The sequence below is a fragment of the Pelophylax lessonae genome, assembly GCF_965119305.1.
Source record: "Pelophylax lessonae genome assembly, chromosome: 13".
Lineage (NCBI taxonomy): Eukaryota > Metazoa > Chordata > Amphibia > Anura > Ranidae > Pelophylax > Pelophylax lessonae.
The window spans coordinates 124,285,403-124,306,266 of record NC_138780.1 but is presented as its reverse complement, the minus strand read 5'-3'; the positions used below and the strand labels follow the sequence as shown (position 1 = coordinate 124,306,266).

General features: G+C 41.3%; 1 protein-coding gene across 1 annotated transcript in view; it reads left to right on the top strand.

Annotated features, from left to right (window-relative positions):
- The window catches only part of RAB15 (RAB15, member RAS oncogene family), a 141,654-nt gene that overhangs the window by 67,349 nt on the left and 53,441 nt on the right, over positions 1–20,864 (top strand). The window contains exons 4-5 of the mRNA XM_082275023.1: positions 17,029–17,106; positions 19,616–19,705. Of these exons, the coding sequence (XP_082131149.1) occupies positions 17,029–17,106; positions 19,616–19,705 (168 nt within the window). The remainder of the gene's footprint in view (positions 1–17,028; positions 17,107–19,615; positions 19,706–20,864) is intronic.

The following is a 20,864-nucleotide window of genomic DNA, read 5'->3' as shown; positions in this document are numbered from 1 at the left end:
AAGGTTTTTATTGGACAGTGACAGTTACTCTTTATTGAGTGACCAGGGGTCTAAAGGACCCCTGATCCCTCCTCTGCCCTCCAAGGCAACTAATCAAACAGAGATCTGTTTGATCAGCTGCTTCTGAACTGAAACTGGAAATGACAAAATCCTCAGTTCTTCTGGCTTCATTCATCACAGAGGAGACGGAAGAATTGATGTTCATCCTCTTCTGTGCTTAGCCAACCCGGCTGCTTTTAGTGGCACAGGGCTGTTAAGTTCCCCCAGCGCTGTTCCAACAGGCAGTGGGCAGGAGGAAGGCCCCCTTCAGTGCGCTGTAAAAGTGATTGGGTGGAGCCACTCGGATCACTTTTACCTAGAAATGGATTACCAGCTCTAAAAAATTATACCAGGGTCATGGTTGCAGCTGCAGTCATGATCCTGATATAACTGCTTCCTCCCAAGGCCCTATATACACTCTATTACCAAAATGATTGGGAAGTCTGCCTTTACACGCATATGAACTTTAATGGCATCCCAGTCTTAGTCCGTAGAGTTCAATAATGAGTTGGCCAACCCTTTGCAGCTATAACAGCTTCAACGCTTCTGGGAAGGCTGTTCACAGGGTTTAGGAGTGTGACTGTGCCAACCCCTTGGGAGAGTACCAAAAGTTTGTATGTCATTGGTCAGGTTTCCTCCAGCATCCAACGTGCCTCCCCATTGGATCAGCTGGGGACACTCCCTGAGACCAGATGAATCACACACCGGGCACACTGAGTAGACCTAACTACCAATCCTGCTCCCTGATAAGCAGAGTGCACAAAAAATTTGCCTGCTGCTCTTCTGGTAAGCAGAGAGAGCCAAAACTACACTCTCTTACCTAGCACCTGACTAGGAGGTTGCTACATGTTTTTTCATTAAATAGTTTCTTACTGTGTTTTCTTGCCTCCTTGAAACATCCTCTGTGAGCTCCTTAAAGTGGTTCTAAAGCCTTAAGGTTTTCCCCTTATGCATTCTATACATTAAGGTGAAAAACCTTTTGTGCTGCAGCTCCCCGCCCCAGACCCCCCTTTTTATTTACCTGAGCCCAATCCAATCCAGCGACATGCACGAAAGCAGCAGTTTCTGCCGCTGTCTCCCTTCTCTTTCGACAGATTGATAGCAGCGGGAGCCATTGGGACTAGGGAGCAAGCACTCACAGGTGCCCCCATGGAAAGCAACTTTCTTTGGGGCACCCACCGAAAAGGAGGGGCCTAAACACATATCTTTGGAGAGAGCCCACCTTCAAATCCCACAGCAAATACATAGTGATGTAATCCAAATATACCATAAACTTTAACAAACAATAAACATACTTACAAACATATGTGTATCAAAGGGGGAAAAAAAGGAGCGCTTCACTGGTGTGCTTCTGGAAGATGGCTCTGCAATGATGTGAGGGTAAAACTTTATTAACAAATACAAAACACTTCCTGTTTCTTTTCTGAAAAGAAAAAGAATGCAATTGCAGCAAATAACCAATAGATGGCTATCTGATCAGCACAATAATAATGTGTAGACAGAGTACACAGTGCGTATTAGTTGTGGTCATGTGCAATTATCTACTATGCACACTACAAATCCCATACTCCATAGTTCCTATTCCATGTCAGAAACAAGCAAAAGAGGTTGGCTATATTCCTACATACAGTGGGACCACAGAGAACGAACATAGCCGGTCTTTTTTCAGGAAGTCAAATCACAGCAGGCGAGTCTTATGGCCATGTGACCGCCATGATTGGCTGTTACGGTGATGACACGATTGGAAAATTCACATGATCGACAACTTGCCGTGAGTCTTTGTGCCAGGAGCGAGCAAAGTGCACGCTTTCTGCGCAGCACTGTTGGCGCTAATGCATGCAAATATTGGCGCCAAGGCCCGGCCATCGAGAGGCTGCATATTTACGCGAGCTCGACGCGAAGAGGTTAAAGCTCACCAGGAGAGGAGAGGTATTAGCAAGCCTGTATAGCCTTGGCAATGCACCTGTCACGGTATACCAACTAGTACAAAACAAAAGGCATTTATTATTGTACTGTATTAATGCTACCATGGCCATCCATGGTATAAAGGGTGCGGTGTATGGATACCTTTTGTTTGGGGTATATGTTGTGGCTACAGGTGCATTTTAACTGCATGTTCCAGAATTCCTGTATAGTCAAATAAAATGCCCTAACTGTTTTAATAAACTGAATTTAGGTCTGTCACAGTGTAGTTGCAGTTTAATTGATTTCATAGGATGGAAGAAGATAGATTTCGTAGACAAGCACTTAAGCACTGAGACCACAGGTCAAGCAGCTCTGTTATTGAAGTATCTCTGGTACACCCCTGTCTATAGTGTAGAATGACATTTAGAGGATTAGAGGTTAGGCTTGAGTCCCGTGCAGTAGAAAAGGTTAGCGTGTGGGATGGTTAAAATGACATTTTATCTATTTTTTATTTAAATGCCAGCTTTTAAAAAATAATTATAAGACCAGAGTTTGGCTCACTAGAATAATGTATTGACCTGGGTCACTCCTATACAAGTCAGCTCTTAATGATTTTTTAACATCGTTTATACTCACTTTCTCATGTAGAATATTAGTGTAAATCTACTGGATGACTATATTTTCATCAGCCTGTATATTCTAATATAGAAAAAAAGTATATATAAATCTATTTGCCCTTTAACAGGCATGTCACTGGATAGCCAGCAGAAGAAAATCATATGTTTTGGTGCTTTCACTGTCATGAGATCCTGATATTAGACATACTGTAACTATTCAAGTGTCACTAAATCTAATCATACATGCTTTGACATAAGTGAAATTTATAGCAGCATTACCATTATGGTCCACATACTACAGCATTTGACTGATTGTAAATACCTTTTTTAAACTTTCTGTAACTTGGTAATGGGACCTTATTCCAGTTTGTAGGGAGGATGCCCCCTAGGGGCAGGTTATGCAACCACAAGCTATATTAGGTAGCACTTCACAATTCACATCTTTGTATTTTCTCAGTAGTAAACTCTTTGAACCCAGGGACAGATTCATCTTGACCTCTCACTTACAGTATTCAACTTAATTTCAAGGCAGGAATGCTGAACGTGCCCCGATCTTCAACAGCCCACTCAATGCCCCGATCGTCACAAGCCCGCTACATTGTGTACACATATGTAAAACTTCACTCTGATGACCCACAGGCCAGGCTTAGACCAACCCTGGGTTGCAACAAGCTTCAAGAACGAGATCGAGCCACAAGGTGAGGGACCCAGAAGCACAACGGTCCCCCTCCACATTTAGGGCTGCCCCCCCAGCAGTGTCCCCATCCCAGAAGGTTGTATGCGCTGTTTTACCCCTATTTAGTGTGCTCCTACCCAGAGGGTAAATGGCTTTAACTCCCAGTATTCATGCTGTAATACACCATAGTTACAGTACACTTGTTTTCCCATATCAGACACTTCTTCCAAGTAAGTGATATTGACAACTTTTTTCATTAAGGGCCATACACACTAAGATTTTCTGAAGACTTTTTCCTTCAGATTTACCTTTTCGATGTAATGCAAGGGCCTGCCAGATTGCATACAAATTGAAAGTGTTTAGGTTTGACCTCATATTATATGGTTTGGGTAAATCTAAAGGAAAAAGTCTTCAGAAAATCTTATAGTGTGTATGGCCCATTAGTCCTTTATTTGCAGACTTGAAACTGAACATGAACAAATCACATAATTCTTCAAAATATCTCTCCCATATATGTGCAGTTGATAAATATATAATTGGCTGTGTGATATCTTTTGAGGTTGATTGTCTGTGCTGCTGAATTGAGATACAGGGCTCCATTCACAAAGTGGTATCTTACCGCATCTGAGTATGTGGTAACGTACCGCACAGTGTTTTTCAAAACGTTTTTTTGCATTCATTAAGAAACGCAACTAAAATACTGCATCTGTTATTTTATGAAGTCATGCAGCCATTTACTAGTGAAAGCCTGCGGTAATTTACCATTAGCAGTAGCCGGCATCCTTAACACAGACTGTAAATAGCTGGTTGTAAAGGAGCGGGCAGCCATCAGCGTCCTTAACAACCAGTAACTCTCATAGTTGTTAGGGAGCGGGCAATTGCCATGTCCTTAACATCCGATGAGTCATCAGATGTCAGCGGGGTTTTTCGCTGACACCTGAATGTGCCGGCAATGAAAAAAAAACCAAAAAAAAAAAACCAAAAAAATTGCCGGCAATGAAAAATGTAGAAAATAAAAAATGACATGGAGTCCCCCCAGAATCCATACCAGAACCTGACCTGAGCATGCAAGCAGGCTGGCCAGGAAGGGGGGGTGAACAAGCGCTCCACCCCTTCTAAACCCTAACAGGCCACATGTCCTCAACATAAGGGGGGTGCATGTCGATGGGGACAACGGCCTCTTCCCCACAACCCTGGTCTGTGGACAGGGGGCTTATCAGAATCTGGAGGCCCCCTTTAACAAGGGGACCCCCACATCCCGCCCCCCCCCCATGTGAATGAGTATGGAGTACATATTACCCTTACTCATTCACCACAAAAAAGTGTAGTGTAAAAAAAGACAGTAGGCACTTTTTGACAAGTGACAAAAACAAAAAAATGTCCCCCTGTGTAGATCCATCATTTGTGAATTTAGATCCATCATTTGTGAATTGCCTTTCACTCCTGTTTAATGAGGTATTTACCAAGCTTTTATTTTTTTTATGCATAAATCAATAGTAAATTGACATTTTTAGGATTGTATGCAGTATTTGGGAAAAGCCCTAAATACCGCATGCGATCTGGTTCTGTGAACGGATCCCACTGTCCCTAGTGGTAAAAGATTGGTGCATAGAAAACTTGTGCTGTAACAAAAGTCCAAAACACGTGGTTTCCCAGAGAACACGCACCCTGAAAGGATGGTGGAAGATAGAAGGGTTACATCATAGCACTAGTCCTCACTGGTCTACTCCCCACACCAGAGCCCCTGAAAGTCGGTCCCCTGCATATATACTGTATATACCCCCAAAAGACATCTGCAGAGGAAATTAGTCATATACAAACTAATCCCTACAGAATCAGCCAGAAAAATTTTAAGTAACAATGAACTAGCATAAATAACATATGTAGAAGATAAAATAACGACATACAGTAGACACCTGACTAACGTTCCCCCAAAAGTCAGTGGGCAATATTTGGAAGGAGCTAATTTTCAGATGGTGAATTTATCTTGCACATGCAAATGAAGTATGTTCATATCATTGGGCCCAAGCTGCAGTGAGCTGACAATTACATGACTATTTTTGAAAAATCCATTAAAATATCAATAACAGTACTGTACAGTATTTTTTTTTTTTAAAAAAGGGACAGATTGGCAACATGGAAGAGTGTCAGGAGTATTTTCTCTCTAGTGATCTATTTTTAAAAATTTTCCACCACACATAGTTAGGGAAAATAGTTTTTGAGTGAAAAGTTAAAAAATATTTTTGGGTTTAATGACACTTTAAAAATGGCTTTGTCTGTCTAAACCAGGGGTCTTCAAACTATGGCCCTCCAGTTGTTCAGGAACTACAATTCCCATCCTGCCTAGTTATGTCTGTGAATGTCAGAGTTTTACAATGCCTCATGGGATGTGTAGTTCAACAACAGCTGGAGGGCCGTAGTTTGAGCATCCCTGGTCTAAACCTAATATGAGCTTATAAAGTTAATAGTACATTGACAGACTTGATGTTACTTTACACAACTGTAGCCAATGCTTTTGTTAAGGGTTGTATGGAGTTAGAAAGAATTAGAATCAAGGCCAGATTTATATTTCCTGTTCCCCGGGGCAGCTTTGTTCTGCCATCTCTTATACAGGCATTCCCTGAGTTACAAACCTCCGACTTACATACGACTCATACTTACAAATGGAAGCAGTGTGACGTCACACTGAACCTGGAAACCGCCAGGTGGCCATCATGCTGCTCACCAAATGCTGCCACCTACTGTCCGGCGGACCTGTCAGCAATTCCCCATCACTACATGGCCAGTTAGCCATGTCCTGACATGCCCCCGCTGCACAGCCATTGACTGGGAATCTCAGTGTGCTGCTGCTTCTCCCCCAGCTTTTATGCAGCTGAGAACAGAGGGAATGTACTCACTTATAAAGAAAGAGAAAAAGGTATTGATAACGTGTTCTTATATCTATACAAAAATATTTTGCATTTCATTTCTATTTTACACTGAATGGGTTGTTTTACAAAGTGATTGTTTAGAATTACTTTGAGAACAGACCTAATGGACCTATCCTGTTTGTAATCTGGGGATTTGACATCATTCACCATAACACACCAAGACAAGAAGCAGAGAGGCTGAAAGGGAGTTTGCCCAATATGAGTCAGAAATCCTAAATCTGGCAACTAGAGCAGTAGGCAGACTGTCCTTCCACTCCTCTAGCAGTTTAGTTCTAGGTCTATGGACCTGGAATGGGTGAATTTAGTGGTGCTTTAGGGAAATACACCCCTTTTAACCACCTCGCACTCAATATCCTTTGATTTAAAAATTCAATAAGCTGGGCTAAAAATTGTCAATTGAACAGTAACTGCATTTATATGCAGCCCCTGTTTGGGTATTCTGACAGGCGGCAAAATACATCAGCTACAGCAGGAGATTCCTTCATCTGTGCTGTATAGTGTGGATTGGGGAATCTCTTAGATTATTTTAGTTCAGCCTGCAGGTTGATGTGTATATACCCAGGTTAAAGCTAAACCCTGGGAAACCCTAAAATTCTCCCTTGCAGTGCGGCTGCACCCGCACTGCACAGGTTACCTGCTTGTTTAGTCTAGGGCAGCCTTTTTCAACCAGGGTGCCTTCAGGTTCCTTCAGGAGTGCCTTGGCGTAATGTCTAAAAATTGCCAAAAAATTGTATATAAGCCAGTGGGTGGAACAAACCTATCTTTTAGTTACACAAAGCCACAAGTCTTTATTGTGCACTATTACAACTTTCAGTTGCCGGCATCCTAATAACCAATTACTTTATCAGTTTCATAAGGAGGATGTTAGGCGCCTGCCAAGTATCCTTGCTAGCTGCTCCCCTGCCCCTCTCCATCAGCACTGGGGTCACATTGGCTAAGTGTGGGAGAGAAACTTAGGGAAAAGAGAGACATTGGACTAGTAGTCAGTATCGGTGTACGAAGGTGTATATGCTTTGGATGGATAAATCTTTTGTAACATCGTGTGTCCTATGTGTGTGGATGTTGCTTCATTATGTGAAACTATTAGTTTAATTTTTTTAAACTTTAGAATGGGATGCCTCAAGATTGTGCAGAATTTTAAAGGGCGCCTTGAATGAAAAAGGTTGAGAAACAATGATCATCATCTAGGGAATGGTAAATTCAGTTTTACACACCTGTCCTGTGGACTGTCCCCCAGCATCTTCATGCCCAATGCAGGGCATTGAACTCTGTATTGGTTTTGATGATGTCACGACCTTAGACCACTAGAGCGAAGGGCAGAAGATGCAACAGGGACCAGTCTAGCAGTATACAGGAGACTCCAGGAGGTAGGGTGACCACGTGTCCTGGATTGCCCTGGACAGTCCCGCATTTTGCAGGTCTGTTCCGGGTCCCAGGCATCTTCCTTTTTGGGACAATACAGTGTCTCGGAATACAGTGGTGATCCAAGCTGTCACTGGAGATGAGGGGCCTCCTGCTGTGTGTCAGCCAGCGGTGGAACTATTATATCCCTACACGATATATATAGCTGACACCGAGCAGCCGTACAGACTCGTCCAGGACACACCCTCTGCCCACACCCCCCTCTCCATCTGTAGCAGAGCTGCCTTTCCGCTGTATGACACCTCACAGCCCGCCGCTCTCAACCACAGCCCGCCATGCTCTGGTGATGTCCACCCTGGTGTGTGTCGGTGCAGCACAGCCAAGCCCTCTGTTTCCACAGGGCTTCCTGAAATGGGCGGAGACTCCGGTGGAGTGTCCTTGGATTCGTTACTGGAAATAGAAAGGGGTGGCTAGACATCACTCCAGATGGCAACAGAATTTAGGCAGGAATAGAGATATCTTTCAAATTTCAAAACCTCCATTTCAGGGAGAATAGTGACACTGGGACTTGTAGTCCTTCAATTTTGGAGGATGCGACCCCCCCTAAACTAGTGAAGAACTACAGGTCCCAGCATGAACCCATGATATTTATGGGGTCCCACCCTTGGATCTCAAGGGTTCATGCTGGGACTTGTAGTCCTTCAATTTCGGGGGGGGGGGGGGGGTCACATCCTTAGATATCAGGGGTTCATGCTGGGATTTGTAGTCCTTCACTTTTGGGGATGTGACCCCCCAAAAGTTAAGGACTACAGGTCCCAGCATGAACCCCTCAGAGCTGAAGCTGTGACACCCCCACCCCAAAAATTTGGCAAAATAAAGGTATCAAAAATTATCTTTTTTTGTGGGGGGGGGGGGTCCCTAAAAGGCAGTTTGGAAATGTGGTCACCCTAACTGGAGGGAGAATCAAGTAAGTAGATCCTTTTTTGCGTGCCCCTTAAGCCCCGTACACACGTACTGATCGTCGGCCGAACGATCGGCCGTCTGTTGTCCAGGGCTGTCGTGTCTGTTGAAAACTGCAAAAGACTGCACACGAATTTTGTCGGCCAACAACAGCCGACTGCAGAAGTGATGTCATGTGATGGTTAACTTTCCTTGTCTTTTTTCTTTTCTGAGCATGCCCAGTCTTGCTAATCTGCTGTCTGTCGGCTGAAATCTGTACTGACTGGCGAACAATCGGCCTTTCTGGTGACGGCCAACAAATATTTTAAAGTCTGCACGACAGATTCTGTTCGGCCGAAAACGCGCTGTCGGCTGTCGGAAGCATCATACTAACAAGCCTACAATCGGCCGATCGGTCGGCGGCCGAATATTTACGGCCGACAATCGGTATGTGTGTACGGGGCTTTAGATTTAAACAAGCAGTTAACCTTGCTGTGTGGGCTCAGCCTCACCAAAAGGAGGAGTTTCCAGATCTCCTGGAGATCAGTTTTAACTCTCTTCCTTTGTGGTTATCTAGACAAGAAGTGAGAGGAAATCTCCCAAGTGAGCATATACCTATCTCCATGCAAATAGTTTGCTACAGCTGGGTTTTAGTCATGAAATTATTGTAATGAAAGTGTCTTTTCTGGAAGAAGATACAGGCTAGGTTCACACATATGCAGGTCATGTAACGTGTGCTAATTGCATGTGTTCCCCAACCTGCAGACAAAATGCTCTTTTAGCAGATGTGCAGGGGAGGCTGCAGACGGGAAGCAGGTAATGTAGCAGCAAACAGTTGTTGGAAACCAGAAATGGAATTCGTATACGAACTTCAGGAAAACAAACCTTTTTATTCGCTAGCGAAAATGACTTAGCCCGACTCATGACTAAATAAGGGTGTACATCACATATATAAAACAGCATTTACGTCACAGATACATATTTCCCTAACTAGTTTGGCAAGCAATACAGATGTTCCCTGTAACTTTTTATCAATGGCAATTAAAATTCCTGGCTTCACACTTATCTGTATTATTGTTAGTTACATGAGAACAGAGAGAAAGAGATAAAGGGAGAGAAGGGGGGTTCTAAAATACGCAGCTTGACTGACTCTGTGCCCTTAAAATACTACAGGGATTTTCAGAGTCTACCATTTTGTTTTGCTAATTATCCACCATTTTAGAAGGCTTTCCAGGTGATTGCCACAGTAATTGGCTATTTTGGGGTGTGCAGAGCTTTGCTTTAAAATGGAAATTTACTTCTGCAGAAGTCGGGTTTTCAGGTTCTCAGTCACCCTGCATAGTTACATAGTTACATAGTAGGTGAGGTTGAATAAAGACAATAGTCCATCCAGTTCAACCTGTGTAGGTGTGTGTGACTGTAATCATCTAACATAGCCCTCAATCTCCTGATCCTTGAGATGTAAGTCTAAGAGTCTTTTGAAAGTCACCATACTACCCGCAGAAACCACCTCTTGTGGTAGACAATTCCACAATCTTGTAGCCCTAACAGTAAAGAACCCCCCACGTTGCCTGAGGTTAAAACGCTTCTCCTCTAATCGCATTGTATGTCCTCGAGTCCTCATGCAATTCCTTCGAATGAACAGCTTTTCTTCTAAGCTGAGATCCCCATTAAGATATTTATAAATTGCTATCATGTCCCCTCTCAGACGTCTTTTCTCCAGGGAAAATAAATCGAGCGATTGCAGCCGCTCTTCATAGGTAAGGTCCTCCAATCCCCTAATTAGTTTAGTTGCCCTTCTCTGGACTTTCTCCAGCTCCAACACATCCCTCCTGAGGACTGGCGACCAGAACTGGACAGAATACTCCAGATGCGGTCGGACCAGAGTTTTATAAAGTGGAAGGATTATAGTCTTATCTCTGGAATACATCCCTTTCTTTATGCATGCTAATATTCTGTTGGCTTTGGAAGCTGCCGCTTGGCATTGCATGCTGTTGCCTAATCTATCATCAACTAAGACTCCCAGATCTTTCTCCATTTTTGATTCCCCCAAGGGTTCCCCTCCTAACGTGTATTGTGTTTTTATGTTTTTGGTCCCCAAGTGCAAAACCTTACACTTCTCCACATTAAACCTCATTTGCCATGTCGTTGCCCACTCCGTAATTTTGTCCAGGTCATTCTGTAGGATATCTGCTTCATGCTGTGCAGTTATTGCCCTGGCCAATTTTGTGTCATCTGCAAAAACTGATAACGAACTACTGATCCCTTCCTCAATGCTGTTTATGAATAAATTGAACAAGGTTGGTCCCAGGACTGAGCCCTGGGGCACCCCGCTTACTACCTCAGACCAGTCTGAGTATGCGCTGTTTATTACTACCCTTTGGACACGGCCTTTTAGCCAATTCCGTATCCAAGAGCAAACCCTGCTGTCGATACCTGCAGACCTTATTTTATAAAGTAAGCGCTTGTGGGGAACTGTATCAAACGCCTTAGCGAAATCCAAGTACACCACATCCACTGGTCTCCCCCTATCTAGCTCACAGCTCACTTCCTCGTAGAATGCTAAGAGATTGGTTTGACAAGATCGCCCATTTGTAAACCCGTGCTGGTTACTACTGATGATGTTGTTGTCTTTAGCATACTCTACGATATAGTCCCTTATCATCCCCTCCAAAAGTTTACATATTATTGATGTCAGACTGACAGGCCTATAATTTCCCGGGATATGTCTCTGGCCCTTTTTGAATATCGGAATCACGTTAGCCTTCCTCCAATCCCCTGGTACATCTCCTGTCCTAATACTGTCAGCAAAGATCAGGAACAGTGGTCTAGATATAACCATACTGAGTTCCTTGAGCACTCTCGGATGTACGCCATCCGGGCCTGGTGATTTGTTTGTGTTAAGTTTATCCAGTCTTTCCCTGATTTCCCCCTCTGTTAGCCATAGTGGCAAGTCCTGTGTATTACTACTAACCATACAGTCATGGTCAGTGTACCCTTCCTTTTCCTGCGTAAAGACTGACGAGAAAAAATAATTCAGCACGGTTGCTTTTTCAGTGTCCTCTGTAACCATCCTCCCATCATCGCTAATTATGTGTGCAATATGCTCTGCCCTAGTTTTTTTGCTGTTGATATATTTAAAGAATTTCTTTGGGTTTTTTTTACTATCCTCCGCTATTTGTCTCTCAAAGTTGATTTTAGCCATCTTGATTTCGTGTTTACACTTCTTATTTTCCTCCTTATCTCCAAATCAGAGGATGAATGTGTTTGTCGTGCATAGAATGGCATGTCAAAAATGATGGACTTTCAGAGACCTACCTCTGCCATCTTCCTGAGACTCTAAACAGCTGTTACGTAAAAAGAACATATCGCTTTTTATTACTGCCTACTGTTAAGTCATTATTTAATCAGTAGCTTCCAACCTTCTCATGCTGTCAGGGCAGAGGCGGTTACAAGGTGATGTTGGCCATAGGCAGTCTCTTACAGATAATAGAGAAATGGGTCTCTTATACTGTATATAATTATATCTTAGCACAGGTTCATTTTCATAATAGCATACATTTTTAAACATAGTTCTGCCACTTTTGTAATGTTTAAAAAAAGGACACAGTATGAGTTGAAATTCCTGTTTAAAAATTTAGATAAAATTATAACTGCATACAACCTGTAAAATGAACTGACATTTATGTTTTCTGTGTGAATCATAGGGGATCCTTTGCATTTTCACTTGGGGCCTAATTCTCTAAGAATAAAGAGAAGAAATTGTCGTTCTACATTTAATTACTCCCAATTAAAACAACTGAGACCTTAACTAGGTGAACACGTGAACAAGAAAAGTAGGAGTACAAATAGGTGAATATGCATTAGTAAATTCCAAATCGGCACAGTCATGGTTCCAAAACTGGCAATTGCCAACGAGTTTCCTTCATGAAACTGCACTGCAGTATTTAGCTATGATCATGTGTGTACATATATGCCAATACATATGGGGTGTGCTCTACCTCATGTGTGGCTATTTATTTATATTACAGAAAATATAGATTGATTGGGGGCAGGTCCGACACACGGTCAAGCCGAAGCCTGGGTGGATGTCCGGGCAGTACCTCACCAAAAATATGGGACTTTATAGGCATTGATTGATGAAGATCTGTGATATAAAATCTTGAGCAAGGACCATTTGTATAAAAGACTTAGATTTTATTCAAAATATAAATTACATTTTTTTTAAAAAACATTAAAAGACAGACATAAAGATTAACAAATACAATAGCTGAATTATGAACAGCAATGGGTCACATAGGTCTTACATGTTTCGACGAGGTATAGATCATCATACAGTGGCTTCTTCAGGGACCAGAGAGGTGTAACCCCTTTACTGATTCAATTCATTTGACATTCGTTGAAAATGAAATCAGTCCACAGTGAAAGGCATGGCATGATAATGATGCAGCAATGGTCAGGAAGGTTCTGGCACGTGACTGGGATCTCCCAAATTGGTGAGCACTGGACCGGGCTACAACACAAGGCAAAGTAATGTCCAGGGGAAAGAAGGAGTAAATCCAGATTGCCTGATTGCAAAGAGGTCCTCACAAATTGTTCCGTAGAAGGCACAGATCCCCTGGTCCTCTGTGCAGAGGGAGCCATGGCCCCCTGCCCTGCCAGTGTCATTAGAATAGTAACCGTGCATATTTTTAGCACTGATTACTTTATAATTGTCACTGGTCCCCTCAAATGTGTCAGTTAGGTGTCCGATCTGTCCACTGCAATGTTGCAGTCCTGCTAAAAATCGCTAATCGTTGCCATTACTAGAAAAAAATAAACAAATAAATAAAATGACATAAATCTGTCCCCTAGTTTGTAGACACTTATTGGGATTTTTTTTTTTTACTAAAAAAATATGGCAGAATACATATTGGCCTAACTTGATGAAAACATTTGATTTTTGTATTCTTTTTTATTGGGAATGTTTTATAGCAGAAAGTAAAAAATATTGTTTTTTTTTTTTTGTTTTTTTTTTAGAATTGTCGCTCTTTTTTTGTTTTATACTGCAAAAAAAAAACAAAAAAACGCACAGGTGATCAAATACCACTAAAAGCTCTATTTGTGGGGAAAAAAGAACATCAGTTTTATTTCGGCACAGCATCGTAAGACTGCGCAATTGTCAGTTAAAGTAACTGAGTGCAGTATCGCAAAAAATGGCCTGGTCATTAAGGGGGTAAAATCTCCAGGTTTTTATGTGGTTAATTATGTAAATTATATTCTTGTATACAGTTCCCTTTGCATACGATAATTTGATCAGCCTCACCTGTTTGTGTACTATATAAATTCTGTGTGAGTTTGCAATAAACAGTTCCAGTTCTCATACAAACTATTGCCGGCTAGTCTTGTATGGTCAGCTATAATAACTGGTTCCTATGTCCAGACTGGAGGAAGCTGTATACTGATGGAAGCACCAAAGCTGGGTGCTGAAGGGGTCCGTCACAGGAGGCAAGCACTGAAATGCCGGGTCTATTGTTATTTTGACATCCTGGTCCTACCGATAAAGTTGTGGGTTGTGTGGCTGTCCACTAGGGACTCTGCAACCCTGGAGATCAATCAGTGAGTGAGGCTATTTATGGTTGCACAAATTTCCCTTCTTTTCAGAAAAGGTTTACAAAATCTGGTGTGATCTGTGCCGTGATTCTCCATACAGTTAGATTGTGTTTCAGATCCATTTGAGATTATAATCAGTCAGATCAAGCAAAATTTACCATAAACTATGTAGTGTAAAGACTTGCTGGACTGGATGTCATTTGAATGAATTGTTGAAAGCGTACGCTAATATAAGAAAATAACGAATTTATTCAAGTTTTGCATTTAATAAAAATATATATGTATTTTAAAATGGTAACTCGAACTGTGTTTGCCCTAGTCTCCCTTACTGGTGAGGAAGGAGCAGTTCCGTTAGCCAATCAAGAGTTTTCTGAGTGGAGGAGAAAACAGAAATTATCTGCTGTTCCTTCACTATCCAATCACAGCTTTGACCATGAAGAATTGCTTTAACTGTGCAAAGAACAAAAAGAGGGCGGACCGACCTTGTGCATTACCCAAATGGAGTTTATTAAAATGAAATATACTCACAAACATAAAAATTAAAAAAAAAAAAAGAGTATTGATCCACAAATGGATCCAAGGTGACCAGGTCATCAGGACAGTGTCCAGCACGCCAGAGGAACTTCCAAGATGGCTGACGCATTTCGAGGGGGGGAATCCCCTCTTCTTCAGAGTCAGATTGACTGGGTCTGAGGTAGAGGGGATCCCCCCTTGAAATGCGTCAGGCATCTCGGAAGGCCCTCTGGCATGCTGGACACTGTCCTGACGACCTGGTCACTTTGGGTCCATTTGTGGATCGATATGCTTTTTACATTTTTATGTTTGTGAGTATATTTCCTTTTATTTCATTTTAATAAACTCCATTTGGGTAATGCACAAGGCCGGCGTGCCCTCTTTTTGTTCTTTACACAATGTTCTCATCGGGTTTCCCCTGACCCCAGGAGGGCAGCAAAATCTGTGCTTATACCCAGAGATTTAGAGACCCATAACCGCCACATCTCTGTCAAGCGCAGGAGTTTTTATCTACTTGTTCAACATTGCTTTGACTGCGGTGGGAAAAGATAAATGGTCACGACTATGACTATTATACGGTTATACTATATACTGCGCCAACCCTAAAAATGTTTGCTTTTCAATTACTATTATACCTTGGGCAGAAAATTCTTGGTCACTATTGGCAACTGAAAAAAAAATCTCTGTCAACTGGGCCATTGAAAGCCAATGCTGGTGGGGAGGCAGGTGCTGAAATGCTAGGACTATTGTTAGGTATTGCCAGCACTAGTGGAGACCTTAGCGATTAATGGGACTGTATTGACAGGCAGTGTTGCATGAGATAAGTCCTGCCAGTATGTCAGAAAGGTGAGCTTAGCTCAGTCTGTCTCATGCAATCCATGCTGTCAATATAGCCACATAGGCTACTACGTTCTCATGCCATTCCGGCGTTACCTAACAATAGCCCCTCTGTTTCCCTACTAGCAAAAGTTATATCAGTATATTGGGGACAAACCCCTTGCCCAAATGCTCCCTCCACCTTCTCCAACATTTGTCAGCTCCAGAACCATGACTTGTCTGCGTTGAGAGAAACAGGCACAGCTACCAAAATGTAGACACGCCATGGGAGCTTTTCTCACTTTCTGTTTATTGTCATTTATTGCTTAAATGTGTTCTGCTGGTACAGTAATAGTCTCTTATATTTTATTGTTAGTTTAATTGTTAAAATAAAGTCTTTTCAAAATTAACAGAACAAATGTTTTTCTTTTAATTCATTTAAAATCCATGGTGCACGCAACTCTGCATGCTGATTTTTGAACATCTGGAAGTGATATGTCAAACTAAATATATTTATTTTTTTTAACTTACATTTTTATGTACTGTATGTTACTCCCATGTATATTAACCACTTGACCTCTAGAAGACCAGGCCACTTTATGCAATTTGGCACTGCCTTACTTTTACTGACAAATGCACAGTTATGCAACGCTGTACCCAAAGAAAAATTATGAAATATTTCCCCCCACTAATAGAGTTTTCTTTTGGTGGTATTTGATCACCACTGCATTTTTTATTTTTTGCGATAAAAAAAAACAAAAAAAAAAAAACAGAATTTTGAAAACAAAAAAAATAAATAAAATTATATTTGCTCTCTGCTAAAAAACACATCCAATTAAAAAAAAAAATTAAAAATCAATTTTCTTCATAAATTTAGGCCAATATGTTTTCTGCTACATGTTTCTGGTAAAAAAAAAATCCAAAAAGGTATACATTGATTAGTTTACATGAATTATTATGGGATTATTATGGAATTTTTATTTTTTATACTATTAATGGCAGCGATCAGCGACTTATAGCGAGACTGCAATATTGCAGCAGACAATCAGACGCTACTGACACTTTGCTGGAACCAGTGACACTAATACAGTGATCAGTACAATATGCACTGCCACTGTACTAATGACACTGTCTGGGAAAGGGTTAAACCTCTAGAATGATCATAGGGATAACTGTGTGCCTAGCCAGTGTTTGTGTGCTGTATGTGCTGCTTTTACAAGGGGAAGAGATGGGTTTTAGGGCCTTCTTTGCAGTTACGTGAAATCAATCCCACCCCCCCTATCAGAACAAAGCTCGGCCTTGTTTCCATAGGCATACCTCCATTCTGAGTCTCTGCTCGATGATCGGCGTGTGCCAGCGGACATCAAGTGCCCGGCACCCACAGATCCGCTTCTGCTGTGAATAATTACAGCAGAAGAGTCCTGGTGGTGGCACACGTGCAACCCCTGCAGATAAAATGTCAGATCACATATATACAGTAAAACCGCTATAGGGTGGTCGGTAAGTGGTTAAGAAACTGGAGACATAGCCAGGGCTACACAATCAATCCTAGAAGATCTTTTTTTTTAATCAGGGAGATTTGTGAAACATTTAAAGCTTTAAGTTTGTATCACTAATTCTATTTTTTTATTTGTTTTAGGGAATATTTTTAGTGTACGACATAACAAGTGAACGCTCCTACCAGCATATAATGAAATGGGCCAGTGATGTAGATGAGGTATTTTTATTATCATTTACTTTAAATAATTTATGAAAACTGGATACATTTACATATCCTTTGCTCAAAGCAACCAATCAACTCAACATTTTTTTTCTAAACTACACTATAAACAGCTGAAATCCAGTTTATTGGTATAGATTAACAGACATGCTTTTTTTATCCAATTTTATAAATTACCCCAGTTTGTATATTGTGGTATTTATAGCCCATAACCAAATATGATGACCAATTACATTAAGTATAAATTAAAAACCATGTTTTCCCACAAAATATAGATCCTAAAGAATTAAAAGACTAGTATCCATATGTTTTTTTACATCTTACTATGCTCCATTTGTCAAACCTATATTTATATTAAATAGGGAATATGTCCACACACAAATACAATGTAATTTTGAAAAGTGTGTACAGTAATAAACAATGTATACTTCTTAAAGTGGCTGTAAACCTTTGCATATTCCCAGTGAAGTGACTGGCCTCAAGGTATACACAGAGATTAAACAAATCTTCCTACATAAGTTGTACCTGTCTATTTACAGCCCTCTTTCCCCTACATACATTCAAAGTGCAGAATTTACCCAGGATCCCTCAGCTCTGAAAAGAAGGGAGTGGGAGGCTGAAGGTACAGTGAGGAGAGCTCTGAGAGCTGATTGGAGGGAAGGTACAAACCCCCCTTCATACAGCACACAGGAGCAGAGCTGAGGCTGTCAATCACAGACTGTGCCCTCCCCTGTCACCATTTCTTTCTTGGTGTTAGGAAAACATGTCACGAGGAAGGAAACAGCTGAGAGAAATGACACTTGGTGCTCTGGATTAAGACAAACGCACACTATAGAAGGATATGCTTGGTTCTTATTTCATATCTAAGGTTTACAACCACTTTAACTTTTAAACATTTTCTTTGTAAAATAATGGAAAATGTAAAATTGTAATTATGCAACACCAAAAAGTGTTCAAGCCCTTTGTTCTAACTGTTTAACAATAAACTAAATTGCTGATATAACCTCTAACATGTATACACTAAAAAAAATTATAGTTAAGAATATATTCTTAACTCAAAAAAGTACCTTCTATTGTGCTCAGCCTCCTCCGAATTGCCAAACTTTTTTTTTTTTCTGCATTGATCTGACTTCCTGTTAAAGGGGGGGGGGGCTACATTTGTTCTCCATAGTCCCACTGCATGTAGGCTTGGAGTGATCACATGGCCTGATAATCACACTTAGGGGATGACCTTCCCCCCTTCACTGTGGTCCCCTGCTGATTGGTGTGACCAATCAAAGAGAAATCATGGCTCTAAACAGACTCTTGAGGTCCCCATTCTACCTGCTTGCAAACACAGATCAGGGACCGAGCTCCAATTTATAATCATACTTAAAAACTGACCTGTAATACCAGACTTGTGATGCTTTTGCAGGGTCATTTTTCAGAATCAGAGCAATCTCTGTAATGCCCAGGAATTTTTGTAAGCATGATACGGTGGCCGCAGTGAATGTAATAGCTGCCAGTTGGGAAGCTCTGATATTGTCATGTTACCCTCCCCAATTGCCTGCAGTTACAGAATGCCTGATTGGATATGCATTACATCAGTGGTCCTCAACCCTGGTCCTCAGGGCCCACTAACAGGCCAGGTTTGCAATATAACTAAAATACATCCCAGGTGATATAATTTGCTGCTCAGTGATTGCAGTACTCTAGTCTGCATCTCCCCAAGGTAATACAAATCTGGCCTGTTAGTGGGCCCTGAGGACCGGAGTTGAGGACCACTGCATTTCATGAATGAGAGTATTCTCTGAACTGTGGGCCCACAGCCATTTCACTTGCTGTGCATCATTGTAGAATGGTTACAAATATTTTGGACACCTGATATCTGCATTCAGAAGGGAAAGAAGAGTGGTGCCCCAAAACAGCACTTGTGCTGCTACTACCTTTAGGGGGCCCTCAGCTGGATTTATGTGAATAAGCAGCAGGAGGGGTATTGGGGTAAGAGGAAGATAATGCCTGGGGCAATGGTGTAAGAGGATGGTGCCAGAAGATAGTGATGGAAGAGTCTGTAGCCACCTGGGTAATAACAAAGCCTTGCTGCTATTGGGCTAAGAGAGGGTCCAGCCTATAACCTATAAAACAACATTAATTTGTATCATACTTTAGACTCCAGACTTCTCTTTTAGGCCTCCCCCCATTAAAGTGTTATTTGGCCACACTCACTATTTATCATTACTGTTACAAGTGGCTGCCACGATTTCTGTGGGATTTCTCAATAATTGTACAGTACGAAGACTAAAGTAGGGGGTAAACCTCTCCAGATGACAGACAGAGCTGCCAGCTCCTGCAGGAAGTCCTCACTGCTGGTATTTATGACATTGGTGGCCAACTGGCCTCAACACATAACTAAAATATCGATTTATGGTGGCCTGATCCCTGAACTAACCTATGCTAATACATTTAGACTTTTTAAATATCATTTTTAAGTAATTTTGATATTAATACATATAACATTATGTTTTAGTATGCACCTGATGGAGTGCAGAAGATTTTGATAGGGAACAAAGCCGACGAGGAACAGAAAAGACAAGTTGGGAAGAGCCAGGGGATGAAGGTAAGTTTGCATGAAATGCAAAAAAATCTATATTATTTCCAATATTATTTCAACGCTGATATATTATGCAATCCTTTACAGGGTGCCTAGAACACTTCACGTAAGTCTTGTCCCCCGAAGTTGCTCACAGTCTAATGTTCCCACCTCACTCATAGGCAACAGGGAAAGTTTGGTAGGACCTTTACCTATCGGAATGCTTTCAGATTGTGGGAGGAAACCATTAAAAAACTGTATAAACACAGGGAGATAATACAACTCATGCAGATATTTCCCCGGATAGCTGAGTTTAGCAGTTAAGCCCAGGACCCAACAAAAGTGCATACCCTTTAACTATTGTGCTGCCCAATGACCAACAATATTACAGCCACTGAACATGCTGTAAATGTTTTACAGTTACAAATAACCTATAATGGTTTTGGGGTCAATTGTCTTTACCAAACAGGTATTTTTTAATCTGTTCTATATTTTAATCTTTCCCATATCATACATTTATCATTAGTAGACACGGATCTACTTCCAAAGTTTGTTTTTACACACCACAAGCTACTATAATGTGACACTGACCGCCTAATGTGACCCATTTGTCAAAAATTGCAACTTTTCCTATTTGTCCATGTTGTCATAGCTAGGGACAAAATGGCACAGTCAGCCTTCTTTCAACCATCATTAGTTATTTTTGATTTTAATTACAGTTGGTATGCAGTGAAACAGTTAATTTGTGTGAATAGAGATGCTCCAGGAGCATCCTTGAAATTCTTATATTGGTGGATGGGTTCCCATAGCAACCACCTTCCATCTTTCACAAGGGACAAAATGTGCACCAGCTTCACTGCTGTGCATTTTATAGCTGACAAGAGCAGAAACATATCAAATTCTCCCCTGGTGAACTCAAGTGGATGATAGAAACCATTGGCTTTATTCTGAACATATCATCCATTCCCTTTGTAATACAACATGGGTACATATATCTGATATTTTGTGTAAATGAATTACTGTGCTCATGAATGCATACATAGGATTTGTAGAAGTACTAATCACAAAATGGACTCATTTTATTTAACCCAGAGCAAATTTTTAGTTGCTCCAAGTACAACAGTAACGATCATAACCAGTTAATTTATTTTAAGGTAATAAGATTAGTTTACACTGGTTTCAAATA